The sequence below is a fragment of the Hypoxylon trugodes genome, assembly GCF_022578975.1.
Source record: "Hypoxylon trugodes strain CBS 135444 unplaced genomic scaffold F4822scaffold_7, whole genome shotgun sequence".
Classification (NCBI taxonomy): domain Eukaryota; kingdom Fungi; phylum Ascomycota; class Sordariomycetes; order Xylariales; family Hypoxylaceae; genus Hypoxylon; species Hypoxylon trugodes.
This window is the reverse complement of record NW_026250022.1, coordinates 1,978,242-1,994,325: the sequence shown is the minus strand read 5'-3', so window position 1 is coordinate 1,994,325 and position 16,084 is coordinate 1,978,242. Positions and strand designations below refer to the sequence as shown.

The 16,084-nt window shown below is 47.3% G+C and overlaps 4 protein-coding genes across 4 annotated transcripts; 2 read left to right on the top strand and 2 right to left on the bottom strand.

Moving 5' to 3' along the window:
- The first annotated feature begins 296 nt into the window (after window positions 1-296).
- Window positions 297-6,679, top strand: F4822DRAFT_444976 (putative polyketide synthase). Its single transcript, XM_051463310.1, has 2 exons — window positions 297-1,324; window positions 1,382-6,679. Exons 1-2 carry the CDS (start codon window positions 707-709, stop codon window positions 6,149-6,151), a joined length of 5,388 nt encoding a protein of 1,795 aa, XP_051312425.1. The 5' UTR covers window positions 297-706; the 3' UTR covers window positions 6,152-6,679.
- F4822DRAFT_323097 (fungal-specific transcription factor domain-containing protein) lies at window positions 6,500-8,907 on the bottom strand. Its single transcript, XM_051455496.1, has 5 exons — window positions 8,602-8,907; window positions 8,268-8,544; window positions 7,696-8,194; window positions 7,141-7,632; window positions 6,500-7,090 (listed from the first exon to the last, which is right to left on the bottom strand). The coding sequence occupies exons 1-5, from the start codon at window positions 8,813-8,815 to the stop codon at window positions 6,848-6,850; spliced, it is 1,725 nt and encodes a 574-aa protein (XP_051312424.1). The 5' UTR covers window positions 8,816-8,907; the 3' UTR covers window positions 6,500-6,847.
- Window positions 8,908-10,399: 1,492 nt separating this feature from the next.
- Window positions 10,400-12,840, bottom strand: F4822DRAFT_410810 (uncharacterized protein). Its single transcript, XM_051458798.1, has 6 exons — window positions 12,563-12,840; window positions 12,073-12,445; window positions 11,801-12,021; window positions 11,519-11,737; window positions 11,173-11,444; window positions 10,400-11,115 (listed from the first exon to the last, which is right to left on the bottom strand). Exons 1-6 carry the CDS (start codon window positions 12,700-12,702, stop codon window positions 10,547-10,549), a joined length of 1,794 nt encoding a protein of 597 aa, XP_051312423.1. The 5' UTR covers window positions 12,703-12,840; the 3' UTR covers window positions 10,400-10,546.
- A 392-nt stretch (window positions 12,841-13,232) lies between these two features.
- F4822DRAFT_410807 (major facilitator superfamily domain-containing protein) lies at window positions 13,233-15,970 on the top strand. The gene is made up of 10 exons (XM_051458797.1): window positions 13,233-13,472; window positions 13,547-13,851; window positions 13,908-13,984; window positions 14,049-14,100; window positions 14,157-14,331; window positions 14,388-14,411; window positions 14,480-14,551; window positions 14,610-15,113; window positions 15,167-15,327; window positions 15,386-15,970. The coding sequence occupies exons 2-10, from the start codon at window positions 13,591-13,593 to the stop codon at window positions 15,773-15,775; spliced, it is 1,716 nt and encodes a 571-aa protein (XP_051312422.1). The 5' UTR covers window positions 13,233-13,472; window positions 13,547-13,590; the 3' UTR covers window positions 15,776-15,970.
- Window positions 15,971-16,084: the final 114 nt, after the last annotated feature.

The window sequence follows — 16,084 nt, the reverse complement described above, 5'->3', positions numbered from 1 at the left end:
GACCACAAACTTCGAAAAAACTTCGAATATTCTCATATTATCATCTCTGCGAATCTTCTGCTTTTCTTAATCTACGTCACTACGGTTACGTGCGACTGCGACACCCGCATACGTGAGCTTCGTCGTAATCGAGCCTTTGTCTTACCTTGGATCGGAACCGGCGGCGTCCGCCGGCGGTATTAACTCCGGAGTCACTTTTAGGACTTTTGAGACAGGAATCCGAAAATCCGAACACCGGTTAAGTCCCCTATAAAACGTAGGGATATGGAGGGTTACACATACTTGATATGTGGTCCCCGCGCGCTCCACGACCAGGGTTTATATGGCGAGTCATCCCCTCTGAGGTTCTTGATGGTCCAACAGATATCAATCACGGAGTTTACAGCATCATTATGGTCGATGGATGAGTTTCGTCGGAGTATTGTAGCGGACTGTCAAAACAACAATGTACTAGAATGGATCGTTAGGACGCGTATACACATTATTCTGTGTTACATAGATAGTTATTCAGGTCAATTGAAGCCGATAACCAGACATCGACATGTCGGATATCAAATCTACACTGATATTTTCTTGTGAACCTGTTACTCAGACATCCTATGAACTCAACGCGCTCGACTCATAAAATTATATTCGAAAAAAATAAGTGAATAGTGTCATTCTTTCCCCCACGACATCGAGGTTACTGTCCCGCCATTATTCGACCATGGCACAAGATAATCACCGGGCCGTCTCGGCAGTTGTGTTCTGCCCTCAAAATAAACCGCCAAAGGCGGATTATATGGCAGTCATACGCCGTTATATCCGTAGTAACCCATTGCTTGAGCCATTCGGACAAGCCATCCTCAACCTACCTGACACCTGGAATATTTTTGTAAAAGCGAATGCAGGCATAGCAGCTCTGAGAGATGGACCGCAGTACGTCAGGCAAATGCGAGACTGGTTTGGGGACGACGATGTGCCCCTTTCTATACCGGAGATAATGTCAGGAATACTAGCTCTGCCTCTTCTAACTATCATCCAAATCGTCCAATACTTCCAGTATCTCCAATTCAGAGATATTAGCCACATCCAATTCCTCGAAGAGATCCGGATCGGAGGTGCACAGGGATTCTGTGGTGGTTTACTGCCCGCTTTGGCTATTGCTGCTTCTGGTGATGAGCTTGAAGTTGTTCAAAATGCCTGCAAGTCCTTGCGAATAGCTCTTGGAATTGGTGCTTACGGAGAGCTTGGCGATGATGAGAATGTGCCTGGTCCAACAACGATGGTTATGAGGGCAAAATACGCAGGGCAAGCGGACGAAATAGTGGCAAAATTTCCAGGGGTAAGTAAACACTGTTGCCATGTGAGCTTTTGACTAATACTAATATTGGGAATGAAGGCATACGTATCGGCCGTGACAGATCCCCTATCTATCAGCATTGTGGGGACGGTACGAGTTCTCGAGCAACTAAAGTTGCATGCAGAAGCCGAGGGGCTTCCTGTCACGAAAATAAACCTCCGAGGACAAAATCACAATCCAGAAAACCGCGAACTTACCGATGAATTTTGCCGATTGTGTACTGAATATGCTGAGTTACGACTGCCAAGTTCCGATGCACTCCGGGTGTCCGTAAGGTCTAATAATACGGGCGAGCTTCTGTCAGGGGTTCCTCTATCCCACGAAGTCGTGACCAGTACGCTTGTCAAACGGTGCGAATGGTTTACCCTGATGCAAGCTGTGTCGCAAGACCTTAAAGAGATGGGAAATGATATGGAGCACACATTTGCCATGTTTGGCACTGGTAGAAAGAACTGTGTTCCAAGTAGTCCTTTTGATGACAACCAAGTAAAACTCACCAAACTCGATGTCATGGTTGCTGTCGCATCGGTAAAGCCTACCGGAACGAGCCTACCGCCCAATGCTTATCCAGAGGACGCTATTGCGATAGTAGGAGCGGCCTGTCGTCTGCCAGGAGCCAGTTCAATCGACGAGCTTTGGGATCTCGTCGCCGCAGGCAAGTCGAGGGCAGAAGAACTACCAACAGAAAGACTCAACGGCAAACTTGCGGCTCGCGTAGGCTTAGACAACAAACGAAACGCGAAGGATACATGGCATGGCAACTTCATTGACGACGTAGATGCTTTCGACAACACATTCTTCGGCGTCAGCCCCCGCGAAGCCCTCTATATGGACCCTCAACAACGCCTGCTTCTCGAAACAGCCCACGAAGCGCTGGATTCGAGTGGCTATCTACGGCATCATAACCGTGAAGACTTTGATAACGTCGGCTGCTTCATCGGTACTACGTACACCGAATACTTGGAGAACACAACAGCGTACAGCGCAACTGGCTACTCTGCAACTGGGACGATTCGAGCATTCCAAAATGGAAAGATTAGCTACCATTTCGGCTGGGGCGGTCCTTCAGAAGCGATCGACACGGCCTGCTCGTCCTCCCTCGTAGCCGTCCACAGGGCATGTAGAGCGATCCAAGCAGGGGAATGTCCAATGGCTCTAGCAGGAGGTGTAAATATGATCACGGGCATTCAGAATTTCCTCGACCTGGGAAAGGCTGGATTTCTCAGTCCCACTGGTCAATGCAAGCCGTTTGATCAGACAGCCGACGGGTATTGCCGCGCGGATGGCCTTGGGCTTGTGGTGCTCAAGTCACTGAAGGCGGCAGTCGCAAACGGAGATGATATTCTAGGCGTGATCCCGGGAATCGCTACCAACCATGGTGGCTTATCACCAGCTATTACAGTGCCATACTCGCGTGCGCAGCTCAGTCTGTTTAGAAATGTGATTAAAAAATCTGGATTGAAGCCGCGCCATATCTCGTATGTCGAAGCTCACGGCACTGGCACCCAAGTTGGTGATCCGATTGAAATTGCAAGTATCCGTGAGGTACTCGGCGGACCACAGCGTGATGATACCTTACGTATCGGCTCATTGAAAGCTAACGTCGGGCACAGCGAGACTGCGGCGGGTATAGGTAGTTTGCTCAAGCTTCTAGCTATGTTGCAGCATCGGGAACTTCCTCCGCTGGCCGGATTTCGCACTTTAAACCCCAAGATCCCAGCCCTAGAACCTGATCATCTACATATCAATAGCCAAGTCCTTCCGTGGGACGTATCATTCCGCGCCGCTCTCGTGAATAGTTACGGAGCGGCTGGTAGTAATGCGGCGCTTATATGTAGTGAGCCACCACGCAAAGGAAGACAATCGATGGATACTTCTGGCTTGAGTTACCCGGTCTTCCTAAGCGCCGCTACAATGGAAAGTTTGAGAGCCAACGCCATTAAACTAGGATCCTATATCCGAAAGATAATCAAGTCAAACGAAAATGGCTCAATGAACATTGGAAACGTTGCCATAACCTTATATGAGCGTCGGAAGCATCATGATATGCGTTGGGTTGGTACAGCAAGCGATCTTGACCACTTGACACAATCTTTGGATGCGAACATTGAAAACGAGACATTTGATAAAACAGCATGTACCAAAAAACCAGTTGTTTTGGCCTTTTCTGGCCAAAGCAAACAGAGTATTCAGCTCGATCCATCCTGGTATCATTGGTATCCACATCTTCGATTCTACCTCGATCAATGCGACGAGATACTCCGGGATCTTGGTCACTCTGCAATTACTCCAAGGCTTTTCCAAGACGACCCAATTGAGGACATCGTGTTGTTACAATGTGGTACATTTGCGGTGCAATATGCTTGCGCTATGTGCTGGATTGATTCAGGTCTCGAAGTGCAAGCGGTTGTTGGTCATAGTTTCGGCGAGCTTACGGCGATGGCCGTCTCGGGTGTCCTTTCTTTAGAAGATGGCCTGCAATTGGTGGCCACGCGCGCTTCCTTGATGAGCAGTAAATGGGGCCCTGAACGGGGAACAATGCTAGCAATCCATGCAGATCCCAGCATGATCCATGAGATCATCGCGGGCGTAAATACGACTAACCCAGAGACCCAAGGCGGGCTCGAGATTGCCTGTTTCAATGGTCCCAGGAGCCAAGTCGTAGTAGGGTCAGCGTCGGACATAGACAAGGTAGAAACCCTTGTGCGCAAAGACCAGCGATTCCATGGTATCCAACACCAACGGGTCAATACCAGCCATGGGTTCCATTCGATCTTCACTGAGCCAATCTTGGAACATCTCGATGCTGTAGCGAGGACTCTAAGCTTCAACATTCCAAAGATTCCGTTTGAGACTTGCACTCGAAGTCCTCTGGAAAACATAACGTCGGATCGAATAGTAGAACATACTAGAACGCCGGTGTACTTTAGTGATGCAATCTCTCGTCTCGAGCATCGCCTTGGGCCATGCGTATGGCTCGAGGCTGGCTCTGATTCCCCCATCATCCCAATGATTAAAAAGGCCGTCAAGGATGCCGCCACCCATACATTCCTAGGGATTAAGGCAAAAGGCAACCCCAACGCCGTATCTGCAGTTACTACATCTCTCTGGCGGGAAGGTATAACTACGTCTTTCTGGGCTTTCCTTTCGCCTGATGAGTCAGGGCTTAGACCAGTTTGGCTTCCGCCATACCAATTCCAAAAGAAGCGTCATTGGCTTACCTGGATCGACCCAGTCAATGAAGAACGAAAAGCCGCGGCTCAAAATGCGACGACACGGCGGACAATCCCTACCGAATTGGTAACTCGAGTAGGCACGATGTCGGAGTCATGGGCCTCCCAGGAATTCATCGTTCACACAGAAACGAACCGATTCACGGACATTGTATCCGGGCACGCAGTTAGAGGGTGGCCGCTCTGTCCCGCGTCGATGTACATGGAGTGCGCGGTTATGGCGGCTCAGATGATCAAGCCGGAGATTTCCGTTAAGGCTCTCCAGTTCGAGGACATTTCTTTCCAGGGCGCTTTGGGGCTCAACTCCAATAGAAATGTATCGCTGACCATGGAAGGCGCCGGAGAATACCTAACCTGGAGCTTTGCATTCTCTAGTTCATCAAAGAACGATCCCAAAGCGCGACCAACCACCCACGTAAAGGGCCGTTTTAGCGTGAAATCTCAATCGGACTTTCAACTCCTCGAGCGAATGATGCTAGATCGGATTGAAAGTTTGGTGGCTGACCCTAAAGCCGAGAAATTCATGGCCAATCGAGCTTACGCGCTATTTTCTCGTGTCGTCAACTATGCCGACGTTTTGCGAGGTATCTCGCATATCACCATCCTAGGCTCACACGCCGTGGCGCAAGTTAAACGACCGGCTGTACCCGTTAGTAAGACCGAATCCACGGCGGCAAATATTTGCGACACCGTCAGCCTAGATACATTCATTCAAACTGTGGGCTTGCTTATCAACAGCAGCGACATGTGTCCCGAGGGTGAAGTATTCATTGCCACCAGCATAGATAGCATCTTAATGCAAGGTTGTGATTTCTCGTCATGCGATTCGTGGACTGTGTATGCGATGTCTACACGTAAAGGAGGGTTGGAGGCTTCCGGCGATATGCTCGTCTTTACAAGCGAGGGAAAACTCATCCTTATCGGCTCGGGTGTGAAATTCACCAGGTGTCCCATACCTAAACTTGAACGGTTATTGGCCAGTACCAGCACCAGCAATGTGCTCGAGCCTACCACGCAAAAGCGAGTTCCGATCGTTGACGTGATACCCCAGGGTACAAGCGCAGCGCAAAAAGGGAATACAGGGATCTCAGCTGAGAAAACACTTGCAGTAGCGGAGTCGGATTCACGGAAAAAGCACCCCGACCCGTCCAAAGAGGCGGCTTCGATGAGCCACACTGTACATACTGTACACAAGGAATTTACTCCATCAAATTCGACAGGCGACGAACTTGTGATAGTCAGTAGGCCAGACGATTCAAAGGATGCAGTGCAGCTTTCTCCAGTCAAGAAAGACCAAGAGGCGCCTGCAGGGAAAGGTTCTGTAGCAATACGGACTCGGCAGCGAGTTCTAGAGCTCATATCCGAGAATTGCGGGGCTTCTCTTACAAATGTTGAAGACAATGCAAGCCTTCAGGATATTGGCGTCGACTCACTCTCTGTTATAGAACTCGGATCATCCCTGGAAGACTCGTTCGGAGTCCAATTCAATGACGATGATCTTCATCTCCTATCGACTATCGCGGACATTCAAGATTATTTACATGCGAACGCATCGCGGGATTCGGTAGTCCGTTGATATATGACGTGTCGATTTTCTAGGTTGTGAGGCGTTGTAGGATATAGATTAGAAAAGAGATATACAATAGCAAGAAGCAATTGTGAGACATGGGATGACGCCTGTCGTATATTATTGGCGGTTGATTCACAATAGGAGAGGGTTTAGTGTAGAAGATGTGGGACAAATTGTCGCGAATTTGTATGCCACCGTGCACGACGTCGAGCCGGTTGACACTTGTCGACGGCCCAGAATCCTTGCTAGTGGCCAGGTTTCAAATTACCGAATTAGACGGGGTTGGGAGAATGTGGCTTTTTTTTTTTCCTCTCTCCCTCTCCCTTTCATGTTCTTTCATTATCAATTTATTCTTGTTAGATCATAACGTACCTGACGATACCAGTACTGGTGCCTTTGTAAATGAGCGAACTGGTTAATCATAGAGACCCTGGAGACAGAATAACCTCCTCGGGTTCGAAGTCGCTAGAAATCTATGCGCGCGGTTTGCTGAATGGCGGGTTATTCATTACCGATCTATATTGGTTTCCGGAGCAGTTCCGATCGGCCAAGCAGATTAATCGCACCAAACATCAGTCCTAAGTCAGAGATTAATGAATCGCGCGCATATATACCCAGGTACCTAATAGCAACTAGTGTCAGGCCAGCAAATTGATGTAACATGATTCCATTTGACGATTCTAAATAATACTTTGCATAAGCTCATGTTGCCATGTAGTTCTCAAGGAACTCCATGATTGTCCCAGGAGACCCTTGCAAGTCTGACATATCCACGTTCGAGAAGTCCAATTCTAACCGATTTTGACACAATCCATTAACTCCCTTTAGTTCCCGGAGAGCCTCACTAACCACCGCTAAATCCTCGGCCTGAGAGTCATCGCTACTTCTCAAAACCAGCAAGAATTGCCGACATAGATATAATGGAATCGGCGTAAATGGGTGGACCTAACGCGGATTAATCAATTGTCTAACCTATCATTGTCTTGATGGCTTACCTTGAAGAAACTAAAGTGTGGGAGGTACTGAGCTAGACGAACGATCTCTTTCGCAGCTGCTGGACCCCTCCGCTGGTATCTCGAAAGAAGATCAAGATTGCTGGGAGATGATGAGGGGATGGACTCGGCAGTTTTACATAACAGAAGAGCGGTTGTCTGCGCGATCATGCTCGTATAGAGCAGCATCGCATCGACTTTGACAGATGCAGCCATATAATCCTGTTGGAGCTTTTGGATCCGACGATTAAGGATATCATCGAGCCAAATTTGGCGCTCGCAGAAGTCTCTAGACGCATTGCTAAAGCTATTCTCGGCGGCGGATTGTCGTTGGTGTATGAAGCTTCGACCCCATAGAGTGGTAAAGATGATGGATTCAGCGAAGGGAGACATCAGGGTGGGATCTGTCGTCGTCAAGACTTCCGAAAGGAACGGCATCGTAACTCGTGTTCCACTCTGGAAAGACTCTTCGGAGCAAGGCAGGCGTGTGGATATCTAAAGTTGGCATATCTTAGTTTCATTCTCAAAACCTGCCGTCCACCCGTCGAGTCGACATACCTCTTGCTCATTCAACGTTAAGGATAGTCCCTCCAATACACAGCTGCAGCGATCAAAGCAGAACGCCATCCAGAATGTCCGTCTCTTTTCCTCGTTTTCGATAAAGGCTTCGGTATTCATTTCGTGATCCGTACCTTTGTCGATTTCATTGAGTCTCATCAGCTGTACCAGGCGGATGGCACGCCCAGCACTTATCCACGCACGCTGGAAAGGAGCCTGCATGAACTCGTACACGGCGACAAGAATCCATGCCTGTGTGTGTTCTAGGCATGATGCATCATCCTCGGTAGGGCTACGTGCCAAGTTTTCGAGGGTGTCACGATACAGTGTGTCACGCAAGTGATGAAATTGCGATGACAACGCCGCGGCCAAGGTCCACATTGCGTACTGGAGGCATATGTGCGAAGACGATACCTGCAGAGCCCTAGACCGTTTGGAGTACCGATATTGCTGTACTATGGGAAGGAAGAGGTTGATCCGATCGAAAAATAGTTGGTCACTATGTCAGGTGTTAAGAAGGTGACAACTACCTAGGTAGTCGAGGGAAGTAGTCCAGAACTACGACTACTTACAGATCAGCACGCGTCAATGAGGGTATAGGCAGTCTGGTTGGCTCCAGATATCCTTGCCCTTGGACAAACTCATAGTGTGCTAATTGAGGCTGAACGGGAACCGGTAGTTCTAACATGCTTCCTTCTGGAGGTGAATTATCGGGGACACTTGGTGGATGTGGAGGAGTTATTGGGTCCTGGGCGCTGTTATCGTCTGGGTTGAACTGAGATTCAGAAGCAGCAGGTGTGAAAAGCCCCGGTCCAGAGTCTTGTTCGCCTATCTTTTGCTCGAGCGCGGCTATTTAACAATAATATCAGCGAATATCTTCAAATGCCATCACCATGGCTCGCCTACCTATCCTAGATCTCAAAACCTTTAAATGGCCTCGTTTAGGACCACGTTGGGGTGGGGTTGAGTCGGTATGACACGGAACCCCTGAATCAACACACCCAGCACACGGTGATTGTCGGTCACAACGCAATTTGCGTATCCTACATTGCTGACATGCCGGCCCTGGGTTCTGTCGGGGCGGTTTCCCGCTTGCTTTGGACTTCGTCGTCGTTGCCATTGGGTCGAAGAAAGAAGCCGGATAGAGAAATACGAGGAGGTTAGAAGTAGCTCGGCTTGATCTATTCTTTCGCAGCTTTATCACACTTGAGGGCCAAAGACGAATAGGCCGGACCAGCTTTCCCTTGATTTTAACATTAATCAACACAGTTAGGATACTTCTACTTCAACAACCGAAAAGTGGAATCATTCTTCAGTACAACAAGGATCACAGGTATTCTCTGTCGCATACCTAGGTAGATTTACTTCGCTGTTGATTCTATCTAGTTCTAGGCAGCCACACCCCCTTCTAATATCAACGGGTATGATCCGATCCCTCCTTAAAATGGGCCCTTTAGGTACGAAGACGCATAGGGCCATCCTCATTCGCCGAAGAAACCAGTCAATCTATGCGGAACAGCCATCACAGTATTGGTTTTGAGTGGTATCCTAACATTATAATTGTAGAATGGTACTTTAGCGGCATCTGGATGCCTAACGCCCCTAAAAGTATCGTAGTGATTGAGATGCATGAGATACAGATACTCCCAATTCGTGGCTACCCATCTTAGCTACGAAGGTACTTACTTTATAGATAACTATATATTTGGGTGGTATTGTAGTTGCTTATACACTTATAATCTGACTATATTCTTGGTTTTCGATAACCTACTCTATGAATTCTGAGAAATGATACGCGTAAATCTTACAACATATATTTGACGCCCGACGGAGTTCCTTAATCTACGGTGAAGGAGGTCGAGGGCCGGAGAAGATAGCATAGCTACTCCTAGCGAAGCCAATGCCTGGGTTATTGGGTAACTCTCATAGGCTGTCCTGGACTGTATAGACGCGACCTTATTAAGGCGTGGCTGAGCTGTACCGCTTAAAAAGGGCATTGCATTGCTGCTCATGCCGGGTATAGTTATCCGCACCTACGTAGGTAGCCGGCATAAAACTTGCTACTAGATTTTATTGGCCCGCTTTAAGTTTTTTGGCTGTTGCCACTTTGGGACAGTTCCCATGAAGCCACCAAGTTTGATTGGTCAGGAAAATATGGAGTTTGTCATCCCAAGCTTTTCATTGGCTCAAAAGCTTCCCTTGTCTTCAAAGCACCGGTTTACTATCGATGCAAGCAAGACTCGATGTAATATAGCTTGCAGCATCTCCGGAGTTACAAACACGTGCATAGATTATGCATACCAGCTAGGTTGTATGTCGATCGGATGCATACATCCGTGTAAGTCTTTCTGGACCATGGCAGCCTTATAGACGCGTGGATAGGTACTTAGTCACTTCTTCATTTCGCGGTAGAGGTCATCACTACAGCAGAAATATTGTGTAACATAGCTTTTCAAACGCCGTCGCGAGAAATGACTCATCCGCTGACGTCAAAGGCCCGATAACTCATATCTTAGGTACTTAATACTTAATCAGCAAGTTCAGTAGGATTGCATTTCGGAGTTAATCATTAGACGATCCCGAAGCCATGGCATCAGGACGAAACAAAACCGGAAGCAGGCTAGGTTTCCAGTGGTACAAGAGAGAGGGGGTTGGAGTGGGGGAACAGATGGACTCCTTGCCAATGCAGAGGTTTCAACCATATGTTACCAGAGTAAACAAACATAGGTCACAAAATCAGTCGTAACATATGTGTCTCGTTACAGCCAGGTTTTCTCTAATTATAACAACTCTCCAGGTCTATACAGCTGGAGAATATATTCAAAAAGTAATTGATGGGAAGCGAACCGCCTCATTCCCAAAAGTTATTCAACATTTCGGAAAACCAGGGATCTCCTGTGAAGTCCATAGTTGTTGCAAACCCCCCAGTTTGAGCGCCATCAATCATGCTGGTTTCGTTTGTCGCATCCATGTTGGCCAATTCGTTTTGCCACGCTGCCCTCATCTTCCTAAATACACTTAGACCCCAGTTATATGATTCATCCTCACCGCCATCCGAGGTGGCTAAGGCCGGGGCAGCCCTAAGATACTCAAACGTCCCGATTATCTTGTCACACGTGGGAATCAAGTCAACACTTCTCCGCACAGCAGCCCGATCCCAAGCAGGATCTTGAACGGTAGTGATCATATGCAGACATCCCATAACACGAACAAGTTGGGGGTGGCTAGTGAAGGGCATGCTTTTGAGGAGAGTGATGGGTATTGAGAAATACGTGTCAAGAAATGATTTAATTGATACCAGGCAATTTTGGTAGATTTCAAACCGCTGCAAGTCTGGCTCATTCCAGTGGTTTGGCTGCTTACTTATCGCCGACTCATTTATTAGAAGGTCTGTGAAATGGTAAAGTTCCAGAATCATGGCTGATGGTATATATCGTTAGAAACATAATTTCAATCATAATCGTAGCAGCAACTCACGATGGTTTCTAACCGCGGTACCGAGTTTCTCTTGCCGAGTTATGTCGCGTAGTTGCGATCTAAGGGCAGATATATACAGAGCTGGAGGAGCCCCGCCGGCCCCAGATGGCCATGAGTCATCGTACAATTGGTTAATAATAAGCTGCATCCTCACTTGAGCGATTAGGGTCTGATCTTGTGTTACTGTACTATCCTGGGCAAGATTTGAAACGTAACTATCGAGATGCGCAGACCAACGAAGTCCGGGTGCATGTCTAAATATGCTTGATACCCTAGACGGCGTATTAGATATTCAAGCTTGCAGAGTAACACTAGAGAATGATTTACGGTCCAAGTGGCTACTAACATTGTGGTGATAACGAAAGCCCCTAGCACGGCCCGTTGCTCTTCATGAGTACGTCTCCTGAAGAGATTTGATGTCCGTAGATCATGATCCTTGCCAGGGCCACAGAACATGACCTGGCAATCAGGCGGCGGCTTATGAAGACCCAAATCGGAGACTAGCGTTACAATAAATTGTGAAAATAGGGTATAAAAAGGTTTGTCCTTTCGTTGTAGATGTGCCCTAATAACACGGGGTTAGGATTGAATAGTAACACAACGGGGGTCATGTATGAGAATCACTAACCAACCAACCAATGTCAGGAGTCCTAAAAGAAGATCTAGGCTCTTTTCCCTTTCAACGGCCACTTTCTGAATGGCAATGCTTCTTGCTTGGTCACCTAATGCAACCCGCCGTTTTGGCGGCGCCATTGTAATACACATGATATTAAGCCATAAAAAAGGATACAGCTCTCTAAGCTGTTGTGAGGTTACATGTGGGGGAATGTAGACAAACGGGAAGAACCCCTATGTGTGAGGTCAACGCTATTCCATCTTACATCTAATTATTTGACTTACTATAGTTTCTTCTCGGAACCTTTTTAATAACTCTTCAGCCTCAGGAAGTAAAGGCTCATCAGGATGAGAAATGCTAGAGTCAGGGGTAGCAGCGTTAGGTAGTGTCGTACCCCCTAGGCTATTGGTTGCGGTTGCGGGAGTCACGGCGGCGGCGGACGCATTCTCCGCGTCGGATTCGATTTCAGCTGGCTCCTTAGCGCCCTCTGGTTCATCTTCTGTATTCTTTTTCGGTGCCCCTTGCTGGGTCTTTAGACGGGTTACGAGTTCGTCAAGCTTCTCTTCCAGTCGAGCTGTCCGGGAGACAACGCGTTGCTTTCCGCCACGACGCCCGAGCGAAATCGATGGTGCGCATTCCTTTTTCAGACGGTGGCATCTAAAAAAGGTATCAGAAATTGCTAATAGTGTTACAGGACTATCTAGACGGCTAGTCGCGATCGGGACTTTCCATTACGGGAAATTCCAGCAACTAGGTCAGCCTTGGAGGTCATACCTTTCGCAGGTGATGCCATCAGGTCGGTATATGCATTTACACTTCACCCGAGCGCAATTCGTGCATGCTCTACCACTGCCTAATGCAGGATTTGACGTAGACTGAGATCCGGGAGCGTTCATGTGTAACGCCTTTTCCATCTTCTTGGAAGCTGAATCTGCTAAGCGTCGGTAGATGTGAGACGGGCCGCGCGGACGGAGACGGGAAAAAGAACCAGGGAGTTCGTCATTGACCTGCAGTTAGCTGATTGATCTGCGGCGGGTAAGGATTATAAAAAATTTGACCAATCCCGGCGGATACGGAATTAATTTTCAACTCCGGTTACCTACGCTTACTCCGGACTCCGGCGTTAACAGACCCAAATCAGGGTCATACCTAGGTATTGATGTACCCAAACAAATTGATAGATTTGGTAAATTTGCAATTAATGGCGCTTTAGTAGTTTTTTTTATTCCCATGATCGCCTTACCCCTTGTATGAGTCGTCAGATTTTTAATGTTGGTAGCTGATAATTGAAATTGTTTCCGTCGGGCTGATATGAATGGATTCCATAAGCAAAAGTCTACAGCTTTCCCAGCGAACGCCGAGGTACAGTGTACATAGCAAGATAAATAACCAATCTATGTAGTTCTAATACAGTACCTATGGAAATGTTTTCATGGTTACCTCCCGGAGAATAAGTCTCAATTTTCTTAGTCTACTTTGCAAAATAGATCTTCAATTCGCATCCTGCAACGGGAAATCTCCTACAGACAAAGAAATACGATCTATCTAGTGTGATAATAGTCCAATATCACACAATCATAATTCATTGATTGCTACACGCAACTCAGTACTGATTACAGGAAGTTTGCAAACGCCGGGTTATGCGTTGAATACCTAGGTACAGTACATAAACATAATATCCAGGGTACGTTTCGACACTTGCAATTATCTCCTACAAGACCATAATTTTTTTTCCACAAAGAATATTAATAGCAGAAGCTGAAAAGTTACTGTCTATTGTATCTCGGGGGAATCATCGCAAGATGCAGGGAGATCGTGAAGGAAGCGCCCTCGTACCTGGCGAGCGGCAAGGAAGCGAGAAGGGACAAGAAAATGAGAAAATACCAGACAATGGAAATCAATCCCCCGAGGGTTCTCTCGAAGATGCAGAGACAACAAATGTCGACAACACCCCCAAAGAGGACCATTCTCACTATGTCACCGGCGCCAAGTTGATGACCATCTTCGTCGCGCTGGTTCTGGCATCTTTCTTGATGCTCCTAGACAGCTCCATCGTCAGCACGGTAGGGACACCCCTCTCGCAAAATAGACAACAACCACCAACTAACATTATCCTCAGGCTATCCCGGCTATCTCGGATGAGTTTCATGCGCTTGAGGATGTTGGCTGGTATTCAGCAGCCTATAACCTTGGATCGTGGGTTACCCCTGTCTCTAGATCCACACCTAAGCAAACATTCGATACTAACCTACTATCGTAGGGCTGCCCTACAACCTTTAACAGGGAAAATTTACAAATGCTTCTGCCTCAAGGTAATCCCCGATCTACCCTTGAAGGGCTCGTTTCCGTACCAATTAACAATGTTTAGTGGTCCTTCCTCACATTTTTCGTTGTGTTTGAGATCGGCTCCGTGCTCTGTGGAGCTGCCCAATCCTCCAACATGTTGATTATCGGCCGGGCTATAGCTGGAGCTGGAGCGTCAGGTCTGCTTAGTGGGTCAATTATCATTATATCTAGTTGTGTACCCCTCCATAGACGTCCAAGTAAGCCATCACCGACCTAATTCTGCGGTGTACCAACAATTACTAACATCGCATAGCACTTATAGGTATAAATCAAGGAGGTAAGTTTAGCGGCTAAGTATATAACTCACGGCATATTTGGTTACTGATGATTTTCCCCTTGCCTTAGTTGCTCAGCTTGGTACCGTAATCGCGCCCCTGATTGGAGGGGCATTCACTACCGGCTATACTTGGCGATGGAGTTAGTACCCCTATTAACCTCCCTTCGCATAGTAGATACGGTCCTGACCTCTCAATAGGTTTCTACATTAATCTTCCGCTCGGTGCTATAGTCGCCGTCCCCATCGTATTCCTTCGAATCCCTGAGCAAATCGCCAAAGATCCTGCGCTCAAGATTTTGGCCAAGATTCATCACCACCTAGATCTATTAGGATTTGCTTTGCTAGCTCCAGCTGTTATTCAACTCCTATTGGCACTTGAATATGGAGGTAACAAATTCGCATGGAATTCCTCGCAGATTATCGGTCTGTTTTGTGGTTCGGGAGCAACTTTTATCGTCTGGGTTTTCTGGAACTATTACAAAGGTGACGATGCTTTGCTCCCCTTTTCGATCATGAAGCGAAGAACAGTATGGGCGAGTGCTTTGAACTACTCTTTTCAGATGGAGACGTTATTCGGCACATCCTACTGGCTGCCAATCTATTTTCAGGCTGTAAAAGGCGTGAGCGCTATATTGAGTGGTGTATACATGTTGCCCACTATTCTAGCCCAATTGTTATTCACGGTTTCAGCTGGAATGCTAGGTAAATTACCTCCTATGACAACAGTTTGGCTCGCAATATTGACATTTCTTTAGTGACAAGAGTGGGTTACGTCCCTCCTTTTTCTATTTTCGCTGGAGTTCTTATACCAATCGGATGTGGTCTGTTCTCCTTGCTTCAACCTGATACCTCAACGGGAAAATGGATTGGCTACCAAATAATTGCTAGCAGTGGCCGTGGTGCTGGCTTACAGATGGTTCGTACCTCCTCAAAGTTATTTTGACCTTCGAAATATTAACCAAGCGTTCGATTAGCCGATTGTTGCTGTTCAGAATACCGTGACACAAGAAGATTTACCTATGGCAATGGCATTTCTTTTATGGGCGCAATATATGGGGCCTACCATATTCCTAACGCTCTACAACTTGATATTCAACACGACTCTGAAGACTGTATTACCTCAAATAGCGCCGGACGTTGATGCGCAAGCCATCATTTCGGCAGGTGCAACAGGATTTCGTCAAATTGTGGATGCCCGAGACCTCCCTAAAGTCCTAGTTGCTTATTCGGACAGCGTTGATAGAGTTTTCTATCTTGTTGCCGCCGCTGGTGTGGGAGGATTCATAGCTGCTTGGGGTATGGGTTGGCAAGATATTCGAAAGAATAACGAAGAACCGAGACAACCTCAAATATCCGAGGCTTAAGTGGTGTGTAATAGCCTACACCGAACTAAAATCCGGAGGGCGAGACAAGGAGTTGTAAGATAAGAGTCAATGAGTAGGCTCTGCGGCGAAACGACCGAGCCTATCTTTGTCCATTCCACTGTATATTGCATGATACTATTTTTATAGAAGTTTGATATTTAGATAAGTCATTATAATGCTAGACCTAGACCTCAACGCCTCGTTCTTCGACCCCAGCGAACTCTTAGCTTGCCAGTCAAAATTTATGTCACATACCGGATTAGGTATGTTACCTTGTCCGCGGAAATTGGAGCGGTTGACTCGCAGGTT